At 42.1% G+C, this 23071-nt stretch overlaps 1 protein-coding gene across 2 annotated transcripts; it reads right to left on the bottom strand.

Annotated features, from left to right (window-relative positions):
* Nucleotides 1–2736: 2736 nt before the first annotated feature.
* LOC124473525 (cytosolic phospholipase A2 zeta-like) lies at nucleotides 2737–13003 on the bottom strand. 2 transcript variants are annotated; one of them, XM_047029045.1, is made up of 20 exons: nucleotides 12920–13003; nucleotides 12219–12297; nucleotides 11731–11867; nucleotides 8588–8722; nucleotides 8449–8489; nucleotides 8321–8363; nucleotides 8058–8103; nucleotides 7846–7982; nucleotides 7587–7685; nucleotides 7430–7464; nucleotides 7197–7335; nucleotides 6889–7025; nucleotides 5995–6217; nucleotides 5672–5789; nucleotides 5192–5329; nucleotides 5006–5113; nucleotides 4356–4535; nucleotides 4016–4188; nucleotides 3628–3814; nucleotides 2737–3517 (listed from the first exon to the last, which is right to left on the bottom strand). In XM_047029045.1, exons 1-20 carry the CDS (start codon nucleotides 12926–12928, stop codon nucleotides 3261–3263), a joined length of 2421 nt encoding a protein of 806 aa, XP_046885001.1. In that variant the 5' UTR covers nucleotides 12929–13003; the 3' UTR covers nucleotides 2737–3260. The 2 variants fall into 2 exon arrangements, with proteins under 2 accessions (XP_046885001.1, XP_046885002.1); XM_047029046.1 differs by lacking the exon at nucleotides 8058–8103 and having other exon boundaries at nucleotides 8350–8363.
* Nucleotides 13004–23071: the final 10068 nt, after the last annotated feature.

Below are 23071 nucleotides of genomic sequence, written 5' to 3' on the forward strand. Positions count from 1 at the left end.
TCCAGACGGAGATGTCTGTGAGTTAGGCCTCAATCCTAGCTGATATCCCCGGATCAGTCACGGGTAACGACAGGTACAGCTGCGTGTCGTCAGGGTAGCAGTGGTAGGAGAAGCCATGGGAGGTGATGATTGGTTCAAGTAAGGTGGTGTACAGAGAGAAAAGGAGGGGTCCAAGGACGGAGCCCTGTGGGACACCAGTGGAGTGCTGGCGAGGGCCTGACAGTTTGCCTTCCCAGGAGACCTGGTAGGATCTTCCCGACAGGTATGATGAGATCCACTGGAGTGCAGTGCCAGTGATGCCCATCTCAGAAAGTCTGGAGAGCAGGATCTGGTGGTTAACCGTATCAAACGCTGCAGAAAGGTCCAGCAGAATGATGACGGATGACCCTGAAGCCGCTCTGGCAGACTGGAGGGCAGTGGTGACTGAAAGGAGGGCAGTCTTTGTGGAGTGGCAAGTCTTGAAGCCCGATTGGTTGGGGTCAAGCAGGTTGTTCTTAGAGAGAAAATTTGACAGTTGGTCAGATACAGCACGTTCTATATATCTCTAGGGCTGTGTCTACTACCGCGCACTTGTGCACTTCGAGCACTGACTTTCAGTGCTTAGGGCACTTCACTCACCGAGACAGGTGCAGTAGAGAGAACAGAAAACTGGGTTTGACTTGGTTTGACACATACACAGATACAGAAAACACATCATTAGAGAATACATTTGTATGATGTGTTATGTCAGCACGAGTGTGTGTGTGTGTTCACTCACACACTGTTTGAGGTCTCTCTTAATGGTGATAAAGGCGTTGGCGAGAGCACTGACGGTACGGCGGTCCAAGGATGCGTGGCTGGTGAACACATGGACACGGCAGGACATGGACACGGGAGGGCATGGACACGGCAGGACATGGACACGGCAGGGCATGGACACGTGAGGGAGGGCATGGACACGGCAGGGCATGGACACGGCAGGGCATGGACACGTGAGGGAGGGCATGGACACGGCAGGGCATGGACACGGCAGGGCATGGACACGGAAGGGCATGGACACGGGAGGGCATGGACACGGGAGGGCATGGACACGGCAGGGCATGGACACGGGAGGGAGGGCATGGACACGGGAGGGAGGGCATGGACACGGCAGGGCATGGACACGGCAGGGCATGGACACGGGAGGCTACAGCAGCCATACACTCTTGGGCCAAGGGGTGGGGGTCTGGCTCAACGTGAGAAATTGTCTCTTGACTTACTGCAATTTACACAAGGTGATGTTTTTGCCAAACTAGCTAGCTCGTAGTGTAGTAAAAAGTCAATCAACAAGTTAGCTGTTGCTAATTTGCTAGGCTATCTTACGTTGTTTGTGTGGTCGAATTATAACGAATACTAAATAATTCTGGTACATCCAGTCAGTCTAACTTGATTGCTATGCATCGTTTTGTTTTCTCTAGCTGGCTTCCATCTCGTAAACCTAGGGAGTTAGCAACACAGCTCTTTCAAAAAAAAGTTACTGGGTGGAACCCCGCAACACGAAAATAAAACGATGCATTACAATCCTAGCAAAATTGTCTGACTGGATGCATCTGCATTATTTTGTACTCGTATCCCTTACAAAATAAAGTGATGCATTTTCTTTTAAGGTTGTAGCAGGTCCAGGGGTTTGGGGTTTCCACAATAACAATCTGCAAAAACCTTTGCGCACTCAGTCCACTTTCCATACACAAGACCCTTTTATTTGTCACATACACTCTTTTATCAGCAATCCACAACCAATTAACCTCTCAATGAGACACAGCATGTCTGCGAAATATTCTATTTTAGCTAATTTTGTTTTTTATTTTTACTGTTGCTTGCTTTTTCTACAGGTACACTTGCACTTAGAGATTCATGTTGTTTAATTGTAACTTGCTTAACTACATGCTCTTATGGTTCTTCCCTTTGGCACTTCTTTTTTGGTTGTTCACAATGTGTGCTTCTTGTTTTGGCTACCTGCAATGCTTTGGGGCTATCTTGTTGTTATTATCAGTGACCTATGCACTTTGTAAAGCACTCTCTTGGAAGTCACTTTGGATAAAAGCGTCTGCTAAATGAATAAATGTAAATGTAAATGTTCTGTGTACAGTCTACATCAGATTTGATGTGGTCTTAAACCATACGCATTTACAGTAAATGTACTAAACAAATGTGCTTCCAGCATTGCAAACCCACATGGTTAGGGGAATTCTATGGAAACACTACATTAGAGTAGTTCACTTTACTTTCATCATGAGGAGTAAGGCTAATTAGATTTGAATACTTCATATAATAATGTGTATCTTACCCGAAACCATTACAGCAATTTAAAGGTCTTAAGACAGACTGAAAGGTGAACAGTCTTTCTACCACTCAGGGTGTGACATTTCTAACTCTCATTAGATCTGGGATAGGTTCCAAGTGTCCCATCAAAAGAACTGTGTGGTGAAAGTCAATTAGTAAACAATCCTTCTCTGCTTAAATCTCTATAGTTAAGCATGCCTTGGGTTTTCAAATACTGATTGAGATTTGCTGTGTGGAAAGTATTGTATTGAAACATCAATGTCTTGGTAATTGTCAGGCTTATCTTACTTCAATAAGATCAACCGTGGTGAGTTAAAGATTTGGCAAACAACCAAAACTATTCCCTAAAGGAAGAGAGGTCAACTGAACAGTGTATTAATATTAACCAAATATGCTGAAATTACAGTTCTATGGGTTAAATCAGAGCAAGAATGGTCAAAGTCCAAATGAAATATTTAATAACATTGCAAATGAATGAATTCAATTACAAGGCAAACATGTTACAAAGATTACGGTTTTAAATGTTACCTACTCAACCACGATTATTGTAAAATCAGACAAATAAATCAAGAAATTAGCAAGGAGAAGCAGCTGAAGAGAAGTTTTCAGGAGATCAAGAATCCCCAGAACAATGCTTCATAATTCCCATCATACCCAAATATTATCTGTAGAACAACCAATCAGACCACATCTTAACCCTTACTTATCAATAATGAATCAGCAATGTGACAGTAAGTTACACAATGAGGCGTGAGACCCATCAAGCAGAGGCACCATCCAGCAACTCAAAATATTTGCATATGAGAGGTGGGGGGGCAGGGTGACACCCATTCTTACAAACTATGTTGAATTTAATTCTTAGCGTAATAACCAAATCCTTATAATATACTATTTTAAAATGTCATGAAACATGCACGGTTCTCCCTTCCAATGTTTCTACAGGAATTATACTACTTTCCTCACTGAACTGAATATTTTACTGACTTGTCCTGATCCTGACTGTTTTCTTCCTTCACAGGGACTGCCCTGTCTAGGGAACTGCAAAGAGCCTTCAAGATCGCATCCTTGTTGTTGACAACATTGTAGGTGGTGAGATCCACCAGTGACCTGTAGTCCTTCACAGAGTAGGTCAGGTTGGAGGTCTTGTAGGGAGAAGAGTCAGAGCTAACATCAACTTTCCCCGCCTCCATCTCCTCCTCACCTTTCCGTGGTTGACCTGTCAAGTATCATCAAAGTACATACAAATGATGTCTTACTGTTTTAATATAACAAAGGACATGACAACTTTCACAGGATGTAGTCCTGGCATCCTCAGAGAGCACTTACCAGGAGCCTTGAACTCTCGATACGAAACATTGACAAGGGGCATGTGCAGCAGAATGGGAGCCTTTGGGTTCTCTTTGTCTTCAAAGACGTAGAGCTCTCTCACAGGCTCAGCCTGGAGCTTGCTGAAGTCAATGTGGGGGAAGGGTATCTTGTGGTCTTCACAGTAATCCTGTGTCAGTTTAATAACCTTAGATAGAACAAAATCATCTTAATATGGACTACCGATTTATAGTAGCAGTGGACAACCAGATCATTCAGGCACTTTCAGATAGGGGTTCATAGCCAGTCAAATACTACCTCCTACCTAGACTATGCAAATAGCTAAATTATACAATTCTGCTAATTACCCTAGGCATAATTCTAAAATGGCTGCTCCCTTACTATTTACCTGTAAAACATCCTGCGGATCCCATGAGTAGCTTAAAGACAGGATGACATCTACACCCCTCTGGGGACGCAACACCGGAGGGCAACCAATGTTTATTGCATGGCCAGCATCAACTAGGTGCAGTTTGGAGTCAGCTGGTGTTAGGTTGTTTGGGAAGGCATCAGGGTGGCTATCTACACATGGAAGGCCAGAAAGAACAGTGATATGAGTCATTTTATGTCCCAGATTCTGTTTTAGCCAACCGTAAAATCATTTTTTTTTTTGCAGAATCAGAAACAACAAAACACTAAGGTATTTAAATACATTTTCACAGTGTTTATGAAAGATTATAGCAAGTCACCTTTCCAGGCTTTAAAGTTTGAGTTTTTGTTATAATTGTAATGCATGAAGAATCCACGCATAAAGTTGTATATCTCAGTGATGACTGGTCGGCTCTTGAAAAAGCTGGAAATCATGCTGGCTGTGCTGGTGACCGGCGTGAGGAGATATGTGTCCAGTGTAATCGGCTCACTGTCTGCTTCTATGTGGGAGAAGTTTGGGAGAAGTTGATGGAGAGCAGATGAAACTAATTGAAGCAAACACTGTGGCTAATCACTCATCACTATCAGGACTGTGGTGTAGCTAAGGAGATGCACACCTTGGAATTCCTTCTAAACTAAGCAAAATATGTGGATGAAACAAAGTTTTCTGTTGCATTATTACATTTAGTCATTTAGCAGATGCTCTTATCCAGAGCGACTTACAGTGAATGCATTATTGCCATCTTAGTCTATCAGTCTATCTACAGCATATGTCATAATGCAGCATTTTTACCCACAAACTTTTTTCTTTTTTTTTACCCTTTTTCTCCATTCTTCAGTATTTAATTAATTTATTCTCTAAATTGAACGGACATTGAGCACAAATAATTTCTTTACTGATAAATGCTGTTCATGAGTAAATGATAATAAACTTGAAACTTGAACTTGTTGAAGAAGAATAGGTTGTTACCTATGTTGCTCACATTCTCCCCCAGCCATGGGCTCCAGGAAGGTGGCATTCCAGTGAAAGCTGTCCACAGCTGAGTGAGGTTCAGAGAAAAAACACTGCTCCATAGTCCTGTCAACGGACAGACAGAGAAGATGATAAATACTGTGATACACACGTGCAAACATGCATAGATGTACACAAACACACCTATCAGATAGGGGAGACGTGTCTCTGGAAGCTTCTTGATCATGTGACCTAGGTAGAATTCACTGCCAAAATCTTCAGTACGGACAAAAGCCCCATACTTTGGGATCCCCACTTCATATGGCGTGAACTCACACCATTCTGTCAGGAAAGGAAGAAATGAATGAGACATACAGTAAAAAAAATCAAACCTTTTAACCTTGTAAGACCCCTGGTTGTAAAATTACGACGTCACTTTTCTCTAATTGCTCATTTCTTTTTTTTGAAAGACCACATTTATCCAATGGCATTGCAAGGCAAGACAATAGGACCCATTGGCTATGTAAATTTAATCTTTCAAAAGTATATATATTTTCAAATGTGTTTTTTGGAGAGCTAAAAGTGATGTAATTTTTACCGGGTCTTACAGGGTTCAACATTTCGAAAGACCCTATAAGGAGAGGAAACTAGAAGCTACTTTAGCTGAAGAGGAGCTTTAATGACCTTTCTCAGCTGTAGTGCCTTTCCTTCCTTCCTTCATATTGACAGCAGTGTAGATGGGGAGGGGGTTTTGGCCCTTTGAGACTGCCCTCTGCTGCTCAGACAGAGTATGGCTGTTTTTCTTTTAACAAACAGTGGAGTAATTAACACATACTTTAGGCTGGGAAAAAATTCAAGGGACACTTGAACAATAATCTTTTGTACATAGTGGGGTCCAGCATAGGTGCACTACAATGACATTTCTGTGTCCAAGCAATTAAATAACTTTTACCCCTGATTTGCACTGTAACAGAGAGGTGTTGTGTAGTATCATGAGTGTACTATACCTTCCCATGGGTCAACTGCTCAATGACCAATCCCCACATGTCTATGAGTGACACCGGGTGTCCCTCCTGCTCTCTCTTCCCAGTTTCAGTGTTGTAGTACTGCAGTTTCTCCAAGGTGAAGGCACTAAGAGCACTCTTTGTGATCTCCTTCTCAAGTTCAGCAATTGCCTTTTCCATGTCACAATGGGACCAATCATCTTGCTCGTTTAATTTGGCCATGGCCCTGTCAAAAAAGAATTTTATGGATGCGTTCATAGTTAAGCTTTGTGGTTTGGTAGACTCTTCCAATCAAAATCCCCAAAAGTGCTAATATTTCTGCCATATCACAAGCGCAAAGCCCGTACAACTTTACACTGCAAATACCCCACCACTGAGTGTTAGGTAGTTTTCATGTTAGATTTACCCAAAATATGTAGCATTTTGGGTAACTATTTAGCACACACAGCTAGTTTAGAATTGACGTGTTTTACTTCACTTCACTTTTACTTTCAGATAAATATAAATTACCCTCCATAGAATGAAAGTGGTGAAGTCATCTGCTAGTCATGCTAGCATAATCTTGATGAATGGCATTTATAACTGTTAGAGCCAACGGAATGGATTACATGTAAGGTTATGCCTGTGTCATCACCAGCCTAACTAACTTGCCACTAGGCCTTTCAGGGATTGTCAAGTTTGAAATGTAAAAATGACCCAGAAACAGGGATGTGGCTCTGTGGTTAATTGTTTTGAGACCTTTTTAATCTGGAATGACCGGATTTTTAGGTCACTTTGCAGTGTTAAAGTTCAAGCACCTGGCATAACATAACATAAAGATAATGTGTTTAAATACCATAGACCTGTTAGAACACGTTTGTAAGGGGCAACTTAAAGAGTGGTAATCCCCATACTCACCAGGTAGAACCAGACACTCCAGTAATATAAGTCACAGTGTCCAGAAGGCCAATTCTCTGTAGGCCCCTCAGGCTCCCATACATGCCAGTCATAGCTCTAGTCCCGCCCCCTGAGGCCACAACAGCTATTACAGGTACCTAGGGAGGAAGATAAATGACCAGCACTTGGGCAATCGTTGGGCCTGAGACGCAGCAGTAAGACATAGACTTAAAGAACATCTGATAGACTTGTAACTGATTATTGTTGTCATTGTTACAGTTTCTAATTAAAGTTAATGTGACCTCACAGGAAATGTATTTTCAGAGTACCTTTTTAAGTGTACATGAAGAGTTATGCTTCAACACTTTCTTTAAGGCCTGATCCACCACCACTCTTCTCTGCTCCAGGAACTTCTCCTCTTGGGGTGAAAGGTTGAAATCCAAACGAACTTGAAAATCTGTCTCTGGGCTGTAAATAACATATTGTGTGTACACACAAGCATACATATTTATCATATATAGAATGGAAAACATTGACAGGAATGCATGCAATGCACATTTACCGGTCCTCCATTTTCAAATGTAGGTCCAGCTTTTCCTGTGTTGGAAAACATTCAGTGTCAATGAAAAGAATTGGAATGTAAAAGTCACATGCTTTTTTTTGGATCTTTCAAGGCCCTTTACACAACTTTACAAGTACTTGTATAGTACCTACTGTACCTCTCCAAAGGGAATAGACACTTTAACTTGGTCTTTGGCTGGCAATTCCTTAAGCTGAACAGCATTTGCTGAACTGCCACTCGAGCTGTTCAGCTGATCCTGGGGAGAACAGATCATCAGAAAACACAGATGAACAACATATATTTAAACTAAATGTAATCCAGATTCTCATCCAGATATAACATTTCCTGTACAACTAATTGTAGTTCATGTTGTAGCTGATGAGTAGCCAGATGAAAGATGGAAAAAGTAAACTCACTATCATGAGTTCTGTCTCCAGATGTCTGTTCACATAGAACCGCAAGGTTTTTACAAGCTCTGTAATTTGTTCTGAACTGGCAATCTTCTGATCTTCATTATATGCTCCTGTTAGTCTCAAAATAATTTCTGGGTTCACTGTAAAAACACAAGACATCACCATGAACAATTAACTGACTGACAGAAATTTTGGAAATATGAACCTCTACTCACATTTGTTGTTGATCAAACTAACATCCACAGCAGTGAATGGGGCAGCCTAGGATAAAACATTGCAAATTATTGTTAAATAAACTATAGCAGCGATCAGCTCTTGGGTTAAGATGTAAAAAAGAAAATACGAACAAAAAAATAACTTGAGTCTATTGATTACAGTGATAACATTTTCTAAAACATCATATAAAATGTGGTACTGTTAACATAGTAAAATACTGTGTCACAAACTGATCAGGTCAGTAGCATGCCACAATACTTACCATTAAGACTCCATTTGAAATATATTTACAAGGAGGATCACCACTGCACAAAAAAAGAAGAAATATCTTGTAATGGATTTTTGCATGAATCTTGCCATATTGCATCATTTAGTCAGTATGCCACATACCACTCAAGCAGCTGAAATTCCATCCACAGTTCATCATTGGTCTGAAAGAAATAGAGCATCCAACCCAGACTAAGAATACAGTACATCCAAATATTGATTTCATCTTTTTAATAAAGTTTCAGAAAGGCCTATTATTCACCTGTGAGTCTCTGTTGAAGACTTTAGTCTCCTTCACTCCGTGTACGAGGTTGTTGATGTCAAACAACACAACTGAACACAAGTCATCACCATCTGTGAAAGTGTCCTCATCATACAGTCTAATCTCCAGGATGTTCTGAAAACAAAAATAATGATTTATGTTATTTTTTATGGAAGCAAATCGTGACCAAAATTCAAATGAAAATGCATTTCCAGAAATGCATTTTCATTTTAAGAATGTGGCTGCATTATTTGACTCATAAATCAAATTAGTATTCAATCATCCTATTTGCATTTTCATTTTCTTCTTTAAGACTGCTCATTCTTTCCCTTAATTAAAATGAAAACGAAAAAGACATTTGAAATTTAATTTTCAAAATATGCCCCAGCAAATAGATACCAAAATTCAATTTGAAATGTAAAATTTGAAAATGAAAATGCATTTCCAGAAATGCATTTTCATTTTAAGAACGTGGCTGCAAAATCGTGACCACAATTCAAATTCAAATGCATTTCCAGAAATGCATTTTCATTTTCAAGAACGTGGCTGCAAAATCGTGACCACAATTCAAATTCAAATGCATTTTCAGAAATGCATTTTCATTTTAAGAACGTGGCTGCAAAATCGTGACCACAATTCAAATTCAAATGTATTTCCAGAAATGCATTTTCATTTTAAGAATGTGGCTGCATTATTTGACTCATAAATCAAATTAGTACTGATTAGTACTGAGCGGACATTGCATTTTCATTTTCATGTTCTGCCCGCAAAGAACTGCCCATAATTCGAAAACGAAAATGCATTCTGAGCGGCGCAGTAGAGTGACGTCAGTAGCCGCTCTTCTTCAGCTCCCTGCTGACCGAGCTACCCATCTTGTTCGGTAGGGGGCGGTGTGCACATACGCATTGCATTACATGACAAATGTGCCGGGAAATTGATTGAATTGCCGGGTCTTTAGAGGACGCATCACAGATCATGGCGCTCCCTCAAATTGTGCAGACACTGATAGAATTAGCTGAGCTGGTAGAAACTAATAATATATCTGAGTCTGATGCCCGTGACCGAGTAGAACAAGTCACAGAGAGCTTGGCTGCATACTCTTCCGTCACAGACGTACACATTAATGAGGTTGCCATAGTAAACCTCTCTTCAGTCCTGGAACGGCTGGATGCTGTGGAGCCTCAAATGGGACGGGATCCACATCCCGTTCGAGTCCATCGAAAACTATTTATTAAATGGTTTAAAAATAAAGGACATAGCGGAGCTGTTGTCGGCCACCAGACCATCCGTCGGAGGATGCAAAGCAACGGATTTACGGAGCTAGAAAGCTGACAAAAGTATCTGAATTTGAATATGAAAGATCTGAAATATTTGTGTCTCGAATTTCATAAAACTGAAATATATTGCTGTTGAATATATAATATCTGAATTATTTGTATGCCAAATTTAATACAACTGAATTATTTTGATCCAAAAATAAAACATTCTAAAATTCAGATTGCAGGAATTCAGATTCTTGAAATTCAGATTGCGGAAATTCAAATTCAGATTGCGGAAATTCAGATTTTGTCTGAACCAGGCCAAAGGTGAAACAGCTTGCTTTCACAGGAAAAAGTATACCATTTAATAAATAGTTTTCGATGGACTCGAACGGGATGTGGATGGTTGGTCGTCCCCGTCCCATTTGAGGCTCCACAGCATCCAGCCGTTCCAGGACTGAAGAGAGGTTTACTATGGCAACCTCATTAATGTGTACGTCTGTGACGGAAGAGTATGCAGCCAAGCTCTCTGTGACTTGTTCTACTCGGTCACGGGCATCAGACTCAGATATATTATTAGTTTCTACCAGCTCAGCTAATTCTATCAGTGTCTGCACAATTTGAGGGAGCGCCATGATCTGTGATGCGTCCTCTAAAGACCCGGCAATTCAATCAATTTCCCGGCACATTTGTCATGTAATGCAATGCGTATGTGCACACCGCCCCCTACCGAACAAGATGGGTAGCTCGGTCAGCAGGGAGCTGAAGAAGAGCGGCTACTGACGTCACTCTACTGCGCCGCTCAGAATGCATTTTCGTTTTCGAATTATGGGCAGTTCTTTGCGGGCAGAACATGAAAATGAAAATGCAATGTCCGCTCAGTACTAATCAGTACTAATTTGATTTATGAGTCAAATAATGCAGCCACATTCTTAAAATGAAAATGCATTTCTGGAAATACATTTGAATTTGAATTGTGGTCACGATTTTGCAGCCACGTTCTTAAAATGAAAATGCATTTCTGAAAATGCATTTGAATTTGAATTGTGGTCACGATTTTGCAGCCACGTTCTTGAAAATGAAAATGCATTTCTGGAAATGCATTTGAATTTGAATTGTGGTCACGATTTTGCAGCCACGTTCTTAAAATGAAAATGCATTTCTGGAAATGCATTTTCATTTTCAAATTTTACATTTCAAATTGAATTTTGGTATCTATTTGCTGGGGCATATTTTGAAAATTAAATTTCAAATGTCTTTTTCGTTTTCATTTTAATTAAGGGAAAGAATGAGCAGTCTTAAAGAAGAAAATGAAAATGCAAATAGGATGATTGAATACTAATTTGATTTATGAGTCAAATAATGCAGCCACATTCTTAAAATGAAAATGCATTTCTGGAAATGCATTTTCATTTGAATTTTGGTCACGATTTGCTTCCATAATTTTTTCCATATTTTCGTTTTATTAATTTCCAAATAATAATATGATAGGCCTAATTTATAGAAACCAGTCCAACTAGTAAAACTTATAGTCAAATAATTTACATCCATCCATCCATCGTCAACCGCTTATCCAGAGTTGGGTCGCGGGAGGAGCAGCTCCAGCAATGTACATTGAATGTGTCACATTTGCATGAGCAAATATACTCAGTAGCCTCCTTTTCCAGGCATAACATCACAATAAGGAATAACTTGTAACAAGTTTTTGATACCAACTTGCCTTCACATGGTGTTAAATATCATATACCATGTGAGTTTGAATGATCAGTTATGGTAAGAACACTTTACCCAACTGTCTTTTGTTGACTGTGTCTGATCAGATGTTGTATGATCATAGACTCATGCTCTGACTGCTGCTTGACCAAAAAGGATAACATAACTTACCTTTACACATGTCTGGACCCTAAAGTCGAACGTTTCATTCCACTCCGGGGTGCTACTATTGTCTACAGTCTTGGTACGGTGAATATTCGAAGAGGCCGTGGGCAGGTGTAAAGTGACATAGCAGTCTGACTCTGACCCTATACATTAACACAAGAGAAGCCATTATGGATCGATATATGGAGATATTGTACCAGCAAAGAACAAGGATAACAACGGATTTCTTCACTTACAAAAAGCATGTTATTCATCTATACAATATATATGCACAATAATATAATTGGGAACCCTGAGCATAAACTCAGCAGTAATACAATTAATACTACAGCAACAATCCTAAAGAGTCAACAGTAAATTCTGTGCCAGCATGCCTTCATGCCCATAACCATCCATTCTGTTTAGAATTCCCCCAAGTTAAATGTAGTTTGACGATATTAATATTCCTTTATTTTGTTTGCTTAAACATTTTTGAATGTTTAAAGGACACTCACAATAATCACGGGAATAGCTGGTCTTTGCTCTAAGAACAGTAACCTTCAGATTTGAGTAGGACTCCGCAGGACTCTCTTTCTGTTGATGCAAAAAAGGTTACAGAATATTCAAGAATACCCTTTAACTTCCAATAATAAACACAAATGAGGGACGAAAGATATATTAAATATGTACCCAGTAATATAAACAAATGAGGGATGAAGGAAAGTCTATCAATGTCAATAGTGTGCATCATACTTTGTCAATCATCATCATTTGCAAGTGTTGGATTTAAATTTCGACGTAAGCCATATCCTACTTTTTAGTTTTAAGATTTTTCCTAACATTGAAACAAGTCTAACAGAAAATAGTATAAATGCAACATTGAAATACGTTTGGTAGATAATAGTTCAAATGCAACCACAGGCAAACTCATCAATGAAGCCGAAACATTCACCTAGAAAACCAAGCCTCTCACACAAATTCTACCGCAAGAACACAATTTGTTCTCCACTGATTGCTCTTTTATTCTTAATATGTATATAGTAATATCCGAGTATTATTTGTAGCTAGTATCTCAGAATTGTCAGCAGAAAAAGTCTGACAAATAATTCTTAGAATTGTCAATTATGCTACATAATGCCCCTTAGAAACAACATTCTTCTGTTCCCTGTATTACTAAAACAGTGTATTCAGTCTGACTGTCTCATGAATAACCTACGTTTTGCATGATTCCTCCTTTTCAGTCACCAAACTCTTGCAGATCTATCAGTTCGTGCACAGACCTGTAGGTTATATATTTACTGGCTAAAGGTGTAGTCTACATGTTTAAAAGGGGCGTTTCCTAAATATTTCAGCTGTGAGAAACGGCTTGGTTGCGGACACTATTCAAATTTTTAGGCTGTTAGTGGCAGCTGGTTACTCATAAAATTGGGGAGGACAGGACGAAAACCGACACACTGCATGTTATTTTATACTAGTGTAATAGAAAAAAAAATTGCTGAAGTTTTAACTTCTGTAAATGTTCTGCCCATAATATGTTTTTATTCTGTCCATAATGTGTTTTATGTATTGGGTTAATCTAACTTGAAACGTTTGTATGTTCACGTGATGTAATGTGTTTGATATGAAAGCAAGTTTGGAATGTTTGTATGTTTGGAATGTAAACAAACCAGGCATCGTTCACATAGCAACTATCAACTGTCACAGAGCAAAATAATAATTTTATGTATTTTCAATCCGTTGTGTGAATCTTAAAGAAAGCAATGACTAAGTTTTAAACGATCGTAATATGTACATTAAGTTAAATACAATGAGTTATATTGTAACCTTGATGATGATTTGGATGTTGTAGTCAAACTCAATCGCTACAATTGCTAAATACTACTGTCGCATATGTTACGTTATGTTTTCTAGCTTAGAGCTAGTAATATCAGTTATGTATGTATTTTATAACTAAGCATTATTCTACTTTCTCTTTTTATTTTGTAGTTTCACTCCATTTCAATGTTGTCAATGACTAGTCAATAAAGGAGCAAGAGGCTCATTTTCCTGGCTCTTGAAAAAGGAGTTTGGCTCGCTGTTGAATCTACGTTGACGCTAGGAAGCACAACACGTAGAGAGAACAGTACAGTGAAAAGTCAGTACCATCATAAAGATTTATGCTAACCATGGAGACCCAAGCAGCAGAAAATGCACCATCAGTGTCCGGATCCAGGCACTCGTCTGCCTCAAAGTGCTCAGTAACCGGCGCAGCAGCGAGAGCCAGAGGCACAGCTGAAGCCGCGCGCACCAGAGCAGCGTTCTCACAGCAGGAGCTAGAATTAAAGATACAGAGAGCTAGATTGGACCTGGAAAAAGCTACACTGGAAGCGAACCTGCAAGCACTGGAACTTGAAAAGGCAGCGGCTGCTGCCAATGCAGAGGCTGAGGTGTTAGAGGCGGCAGCTGAGATGGAGTATGATAACATGCTCAGTCCCAAGAGCGCCTTAACACTACTGGAGGTACAGCAGCGGACGGAGGCGTATGTGGCACAGCATGCACAGGCCAGCCTCAACCCCAACGCTCCCCTTCCAGACAGATCTCTTCTCAGTCTCAAAGAGTCACCACCATCAAGACACACCTCTGAGTCAGAGCACCAGCCCCATTTACCTCGATGCCCCACCTCATACTCTGACTCTTCATCCAGAGTCTATCAGCAACAAGGCAAGCGTGTAGTCTTCCAAGACCATTCAGTTAGGAATGCCACAAAGAGCCCTTCTCCTGTCAATCGGGCTCCTGACATGATGAACTTTGCTAAGTATCTGGCCCGCAGGGAGTTAGTTACTACAGGGCTAAATATATTTGACGATAAGCCTGAAAGTTTTAGAGCATGGCAGTCCTCCTTTTTTAATGCTACTCAGGGCCTAGAGTTAACAGCCAGTGAAGAGCTAGACTTGCTCATTAAATGGCTGGGAAAGGAGTCTTCAGACCATGTTAAAAGAATCCGAGCGGTGTATATCTCTAATCCCCAAGCTGCACTGCAGTTGTCTTGGACAAGACTTTAAGAGTGCTATGCCACCCCGGAAGTGATAGAGAGTGCACTATTCAAGCGGCTGGACTGTTTCCCTCGCCTCAGTTCAAGAGAAAACTCCAAGCTGAGAGAGTTTAGTGACCTGCTCCTGGAGCTGCTCTCAGCCCAAACAGATGGGTACTTACCTGGCCTCAGTTACCTCGACACGCCACGGGGAATCAACCCCATAGTCGAAAAGCTGCCACAGAACCTACAAGATAAATGGCTGTCTACTGGCTCAAGATATAAAGAACAGCACAAAGTCTGCTATCCCCCATTCTCCTTCTTCGTTGACTTTGTCCGCTGCGAGGCAAAGGCCAGGAATGACCCCAGCTTTATCCTAACCAACAACAGCTACAATCATCACCGCAATGAAAGGGCTACAGGGAGACAGGAGAGTGTGAGGACCGCCATATCTGTTCACAAAACCGACGTGGCAGCAACAGATAATGTACACCTGACTTACAGAGCCGAGAGAGAAGTAAAGGATCCAACTAAGAACTGTCCACTTCATGACAAGCCGCATCCTCTGGAAAGATGCAGAGGTTTTATAATGAAGCCGCTCACAGAACGTAAAAGGTTACTAAAACAATATAGAAGATGTTTTAGGTGCTGCTCTGCTGTTCACATGGCCAAGGAATGTCCAGTGAAGCTGAAATGCAACGAGTGTGGAAGTGAGGAACACTGCACAACCATGCATCCAGACACCACCCGGTCACCAGCAGCGTTTCCTGTGACGGGGCCATACACAGAACAGCAACACAGCTTCCCGTCAGAGGTGACTTCCAGGTGTACAGAGGTCTGCGGAGATGGTCTCCCGGCTCGATCCTGTGCAAAGATATGCCTGGTGCAGGTCTTCCCACAAGGCGAAAGACAACGTGCTGTGAAGATGTACGCCATCATTGATGACCAGAGCAACCGCTCGCTTGCCAGGTCTGAGTTTTTCCAGCTCTTCGGCATCCGCGGTAACCCTGCACCTTACCTGCTGAGGACCTGTGCTGGTACCACTGAAATGGCTGGGAGGAAAGCAGTCGGTTTCCAAATAGAAGCAGTCGACGGCCCAGTGTGTCTGGATTTGCCCCCACTCATTGAGTGCAATGAGATCATGAGCAACAGGTCAGAAATCCCCACAGCAGAGGTTGCTCTTTCCCACACTCACCTGAGGCCTGTGGCTCCTCATATCCCAGAACTTGACCCTGAAGCACAGATTCTCATTTTATTAGGGAGAGACATTATCCGTGTTCATAAAGTGAGACAACAGATTAATGGCCCTAACAATGCACCTTTTGCCCAGCGCTTGGACCTGGGGTGGGTCATAGTTGGGGAAGTTTGCATTGACAATGCCCGCAAGCCCACTGTTACTGTCTTCAAGACAAATGTCCTGCAGAACGGACGTCCATCGTACCTGACACCGTGTCAAAATCACATACACGTCAAAGACAAGGCAAGCTACGGCGGGGAGCAAAGACATGACTTTTCCAGCCACTCTCTCACCATTGGCGCCCTGAGGACAAGCTTGGACTCGACGTGTTCATGAGAACAGCAAATGACAACAAACACGCTCTGTCTTTCGAAGATGAGACATTCTTGAATGTCATGCACACAGAATTCAAAAGAGATGAACAAAACAGCTGGATTGCTCCCCTGCCATTCAGGTCACCCAGGCCACACCTCCCAAACAACCGTGCTCTGGCCCTCTCTCGTCTACACCTTGCGGCGCACACTGAACAAAAAACCTGAAATGAAAGAACAGTTTGTTAGTTTTATGGAAAAACTCTTTGCAAACAAACACGCAGAACAAGCAGCCCCCCTTCAGGAGAATGCAGAGTGTTGGTACTTACCCATTTTCGGGGTGTACCACCCCCAAAAGCCGGGTCAGATTAGAGTTGTGTTTGACTCGAGTGCACAAGAAGACGGCCTCTCTCTCAATAGTGTCCTGCTTACTGGCCCTGATTTGAACAACTCCCTCCTCGGAGTACTGATCAGATTCAGAAAAGAACTCATTGCACTGACAGCTGACATCCAACAAATGTTCTATGGCTTCTTTGTGAGAGAAGATCACAGAGACTACTTAAGATTTCTCTGGCACAAGGACAACGACCTGACGAAGGAGGTGGTGGAGTACCGCATGCGAGTGCATGTGTTCGGCAACAGCCCGTCACCCGCGGTGGCTATACTTGGACTTCGGAAAGCGGCCCAGGAAGGCAAACAGAGGTATGGATCCGACTCACGCCACTTCGTGGAGAGACACTTTTATGTGGATGATGGGCTTGTCTCACTGCCGTCTGAGTCTGAGGCCATTGATCTACTCAGGGGCACTCAAGCATCGCTGGCAGAGTCAAACCTCAAACTGCATAAGATAGCCTCAAACAGTGTCACAGTAATGCAAGCCTTCCCACCTGAAGACCTGGCTGCAGGCCTGAAAGACTTGGGCCTGGAAGACGGAGCTTTGCCAATGCAAAGAAGCCTGGGGTTGTGCTGGGACATTGACTCTGACACCTTTACATTCAAGGTCAACGTCAGCGGCAAACCATTTACCCGCCGTGGAGTCCTATCCACAGTCAACAGTCTTTTTGACCCGCTGGGTTTCGCCGCACCTGTGACCATCAAGAGGCGTGCACTGCTGCGAGAACTCTCCACAGAGGTCCACGACTGGGACGCTAAACTTCCTGCAGACAAGCTGAACAAGTGGGAAACATGGAGAAAATCACTGCAAGACCTGAGCAGCCTCCATATCCCTCGCTCATACACACAGCAGTCCTTCTCTAACACCATACACACTGAACTGTGTCTTTTTTCAGATGCTTCTTGCTGGGCCATCGGCGCAGTGGCTTACCTGAGAGTCATCAAAACAGATGGGCAGTGTAGAGTGAGCTTTGTGCTTGGAAAAGCAAAACTGGCTCCTCAACCAGAACCAACCATCCCTCGCCTTGAGCTGTGTGGCGCTGTGCTGGCAGTAGAAATGGCTGAACTGATCCTGGAGGAGCTCGACCACAAGCCAGATGCAGTGAAGTTTTTCTGTGACAGCAAGGTAGTTTTGGGATATATACACAACGAGTCTAAGCGGTTCTACGTGTATGTGCACAATTGCGTTCACCGCATCCGACAAACCACATCCCCTCAGCAGTGGCACTATGTACCTACGGAACAAAATCCAGCAGATCTGGCCACCAGGTCAGAGCCTGCATCACAACTCACCAACACCATGTGGTTTACAGGACCAGAGTTCCTATACAAGCCACACCAGCCTGAAATTCAGGACCCCTTTCAGTTAGTAGATCCTGAAACAGAAACAGACTTGAGGCCTCAGCTGACAGCGCTCGCCACTCACCTAAGTGAAGGTAAACTCACCTCAGAGCGGTTCCAGCGCTTCTCCACTTGGGAGTCATTGCTGAGAGCTGTCTCTTGCTTAATCCACCAAGCCACATCATTCAGGTCAGACTGTCCGAATGTTTGTAAAGGATGGCACCTGTGCAAAAAAACACACACTCCAGAGGAGCTAGATGCGGCAAAACGAGTCATACTCATGTCTGTCCAGAGGGATGCTTATCCAGAAGAGTATGCAGCACTACAAGAAAAAAGGACAATTTCCAAGTCAAGCACAATCCGGAACCTCGATCCTGTCGTGTGCGACGGCATGTTGAGAATAGGCGGTCATCTGAAACATGCATCTGTTCAGCCTGAGGTGAGAAACCCCATCATTCTCCCAAAATGTCATGTGACAAAGTTAATGGTGAGCCACCACCACACAAAAGTGCAGCACCAAGGACGACACTTTACAGAGGGTGCTGTGAGAGCTGCTGGCCTGTGGGTCGTTGCAGGCAAGAGACTGATAGGCTCAGTCATCCAGCACTGCGTCACCTGCTGCAAGTTAAGAGGGAAGTTCGAGGTCCAGAAGATGGCTGACCTCCCCCCGGAACGTCTGAGCTCATCTCCGCCATTCACAAACGTAGGGCTGGATGTGTTTGGCCCCTGGAACGTGGTCACCCGACGCACCAGAGGCGGTGCAGCTCACAGTAAGCGGTGGGCTATACTCTTCACATGCATGTGCACCAGGGCTGTGCACATAGAGCTCATTGAAAACATGGACTCACCCAGCTGCATCAATGCCTTGAGAGGGTTTTTTGCCCTGAGAGGGCCAGCAAAGCAGCTGAAATCAGATCGAGGTACGAACTTCATCGGGGCCAGTGCTGAACTGGGCATGAGACCGGACAACCCAAACCAGGTCAGGACTCTGAAACACCTTCACGAGAACGGCTGTGTGTGGGAGTTGAACCCGCCACATGCATCTCACATGGGAGGCGTATGGGAGCGCATGATCGGCATAGCCCGCAGGATACTCGACTCCATGCTCCTGCAAAGAAAGCTAAAGGACCTGACTCATGAAGTGCTGTGTACCTTGATGGCAGAGGTGTGTGCCATAATGAACGGAAGGCCATTAGTTCCAGTCTCCTCTGACCCCTCGTCACCAGTGCTGCTGACTCCTGCTATGCTGTTGACTCAAAAACCAGGGGTGTCTGCTCCAGCCGGCACTTTCACCGAAAAGGACTTATTCAAGTGTCAGTGGAGACAGGTGCAGGCCCTGGCAAATGAGTTCTGGAAGCGATGGAGGAATGAATACCTCCACACTCTTCAGTCAAGGCGCAAATGGCACACAGCAACACGAAACCTACAGCCCGGGGACATTGTGTTGCTGAAAGAGAGTCAGTCCCCCCGCAATGAGTGGCCTATGGGTCTGGTCACTGCCGTCTTTCCAAGCAGTGACAAAAGGGTTAGAAAGGTTGAAATAAAGACCGCATCACAAGATAAAGTAAAGACATTCTTCAGGCCCATTACTGAGGTCATCCTGCTTCTGCCTAAGGAAGGTCAAAGGTCAAGCGAGGACTGTTGAATCTTTAGTGACATTAAATGCCAGACGGGGAGTGTTCTGCCCATAATATGTTTTTATTCTGTCCATAATGTGTTTTATGAATTGGGTTAATCTAACTTGAAACGTTTGTATGTTCACGTAATGTAATGTGTTTGATTTGAAAGCAAGTTTGGAATGTTTGTATGTTTGGAATGTAAACAAACCAGGCATCGTTCACGTAGCAACTATCAACTGTCACAGAGCAAAATAATAATTTTATGTATTTTCAATCCGTTGTGTGAATCTTAAAGAAAGCAATGACTGTAAGTTTTAAACGATCGTAATATGTACATTAAGTTAAATACAATGAGTTATGTTGTAACCTTGACAGCGGCGTAACAAGGACTTGGCGGGCCCGAGTGCAGATCTCACCAACGGGCCCCTTACCGACCTATCGTCAGGCGAAATTATTGAGTTTTCAGTTTAGCGATGCGCAAGGAAATTTAGGCTACTCATGATGTACAATTAAGGGTAACGACTGCTCCTTCTATGTGAAGATAGATTACGGTTTTTTAAAAGTGAACGGCTCTGACTCGCGAGTCTTTGGCTCTAGATTATGCTTGCTACAACACGGAATGAGCATAATGGAACAGTCAGTCATGAGCCGACGTATCTGCGACGTTTTAAATAGAGCACAGAGATGAGAAGAAAATCTGATCATTTACCGAGGCTTATCCGACGTTATGAATGACGTTTCGATCTGTCATGTGTGCTATCTGGGTACTAGTAAAAAAAAACAGTCACTTCGATGGTGAATATTTAATTTTATGTTCGTTAGATATGCTAGTTTACATTTAGTCTATCTAGCTTTAGCTATTTTCCGACTACATCCTGCACAGTTTACTATATCTAACCTGGCCGCTGCCTGGTAGCCTAGGCCTATATATGCATTTTTATGACTTTTAATAGCCATGTCAACTGCATATACCAGACAGTAAACGTTATGTAATTATTAGCCTACCCTGGTGGCTGAGTTTCACACTCATTGCTGTTGCCGGGCTGGGGGTCAGACGTAGCGTCCTCTTCAACACGCTTCGCCACAATCCAAATGAGGATAGTTTTGACAGCTTTGCCATCCTTACATCTTGCTCTTTTCGTTCCTGCCGCTTTCTGGAGCCACTTTTATGTTAAAGGGCATGGCATGGGGTAGCCTAATTCGCTTCAAAACACTAATGCAACACAACTGTAGTATCCCAACAACAACTGTCTGTGGTATTCCAACAACTGGATGGGAACAATCCTGTGTGGGTGGGCGGGAATCTTTGACAACAATATTACCCAGACATCCTTGCTATTTTTCGAGGGCAATATTACTTAATAAAAACGACATTTGTTTTATTCAGCAAAAGGCAAATGAGGAAAAATTAATTATTTGCTGTTGTTAACACTGACTGTTTTTAAAATGTTTATTGGGCAGGTGATAGCTCATAATTCTGAATAACTGACACCATAATTGAGAAATGTTTGCGAATTGATAAGACTAGATCATATGTGATCTTCAATTGGCGGTATTACAGCGGTGAAAGGGGCCAGGTCAGATTGCCTTAAGGGGCCCGGTCAGGTTGTCTCACTTTTACGGTGAGATCGAGGACGGGCCCCCTTTCGCCACGGGCCCTAGTGCAGCTGCACTCCTTGCACTCCCTATAGTTACGCCACTGAACCTTGATGATGATTTGGATGTTGTAGTCAAACTCAATCGCTACAATTGCTAAATACTACTGTCGCATATGTTACGTTATGTTTTCTAGCTTAGAGCTAGTAATATCAGTTATGTATGTATTTTATAACTAAGCATTATTCTACTTTCTCTTTTTATTTTGTAGTTTCACTCCATTTCAATGTTGTCAATGACTAATAGTCAATAAAGGAGCAAGAGGCTCATTTTCCTGGCTCTTGAAAAAGGAGTTTGGCTCGCTGTTGAATCTACGTTGACGCTAGGAAGCACAATACGTTGAGAGAACAATACAGTAAAGCTAGCATAACCTTTTGGCGTAAGACAGTATTGCTTCAGTTTCCGTTTGCTGACAAACGTTTAACAAATTTGACTGTTTGACCCTGGTTGTTTTGCCCATAGGCCTACTCCCTGTTTTGCTGACAAGTTCTTCTTTCTTGTCTCAAGCTATGTTTTTAATAATGAGCATATGTTTTAAGTTTTGCAACCTATTTCCTTTTTCACTTTCTTGTTTATTGAAGAGTTCCTCTTTTGATAGACATTAACTATCGAACTAATGATGTAACTGTCTGGAATTACTGTATAAAAGAGTGCTCAGATCATTACATTTTTAGTCAGCCCTTCTACTCCAGACATCATTTATGATACCGTTTTAGAACTGCTCCTTGCTTGCAAGAATAAACAGATAGAGACAAATTCTTATGACCTCAGACATTTAATCATAGAAATTCCACCACACTAGTTGGCAATTTATCTTTTAACTTCAAGTTATGTATGTTCTCATGTTTAAAACTTCGTTCTCTCTATGATCTGTCAGTTGCTCTGACACACTGCCAGCGTGGGTAAAAATAAAGCGTGCAGCGCCGTGACAGATTGAATTCCTATTGGTCGGTTTGACTATCAGTGAATCTTCAATAGATGCTGAAACAACAATTAACTTTGCACCATAAAAGTTATTTGGGTTAACATTATGCATTCCAATGTGGATTGAAAATAATTCAAATAATATAATCTAATTGTAATTAGCTTTTACCTGTTAAGAACATTTTAAATGACAATGTGATCAAAAACCATATGTTTTCCAAATTCTGGAAATTGTGCAAGGAACAAATATTAATAATGTATATATATATATATATTTATTTTAAAGCTCTTTAAAAACGACAACATTGATCCAAAGTGGTTTATTGAGAAAATGGTTAACAGAGATAAGAATAGCACACATCCCTACATACTCAAACTCCACACAAACCACTTATCCACAACATTTTGGAGTGTGTCTGTGGGAATTTGTTACCATTTAGCTACAAGATCATTAGGGTTTCTGGACTCACTGGACCTGGATTGCAGATGGCAGTACAATTTGTCCCAAATGTGTATGATGATGTTTAGGTCAGGGATCTGTGCAGGCAAATCAAGCCACACCAAACTCAAAGACTTTTGTACAGACCTCACTTTGTTCATTCGATTAAAATCAAGCCACATTAATGGTGGCATTTTTTGTTTTTGTTATTTTGTTTATTGTAGTTTTGTTTATTGTAGACTGGATACAAAGATATACAGACAAACACACTTCAGGTTTACATTAAAAGTACATAGCCTATACACTCACTTTAGCAGTCATAGAACTGACTAAACAAAAAGGTTTTTAACCTAACTTTGAATGTCGAAACAATATCAGCTTCTTTAGGTAATTGAGACAGGTAATCTGTTGTAGAGAAGGGGTGCTCTTTATGAGAAC

The sequence above is a fragment of the Hypomesus transpacificus genome, chromosome 11, assembly GCF_021917145.1.
Source record: "Hypomesus transpacificus isolate Combined female chromosome 11, fHypTra1, whole genome shotgun sequence".
NCBI lineage: Eukaryota > Metazoa > Chordata > Actinopteri > Osmeriformes > Osmeridae > Hypomesus > Hypomesus transpacificus.

Bases quoted from the DNA above. Each gene is read 5' to 3' on its own strand.
- LOC124473525 (XM_047029045.1), bottom strand. The intron at 5,790-5,994 runs GTATAGTACACT...GTTTGTTAAAAG, and splicing joins AGCAGTTGACCCATGGGAAG to AAAAACAGCCATACTCTGTC. The intron at 3,518-3,627 runs GTAAGTGCTCTC...GATACTTGACAG, and splicing joins TCGAGAGTTCAAGGCTCCTG to GTCAACCACGGAAAGGTGAG.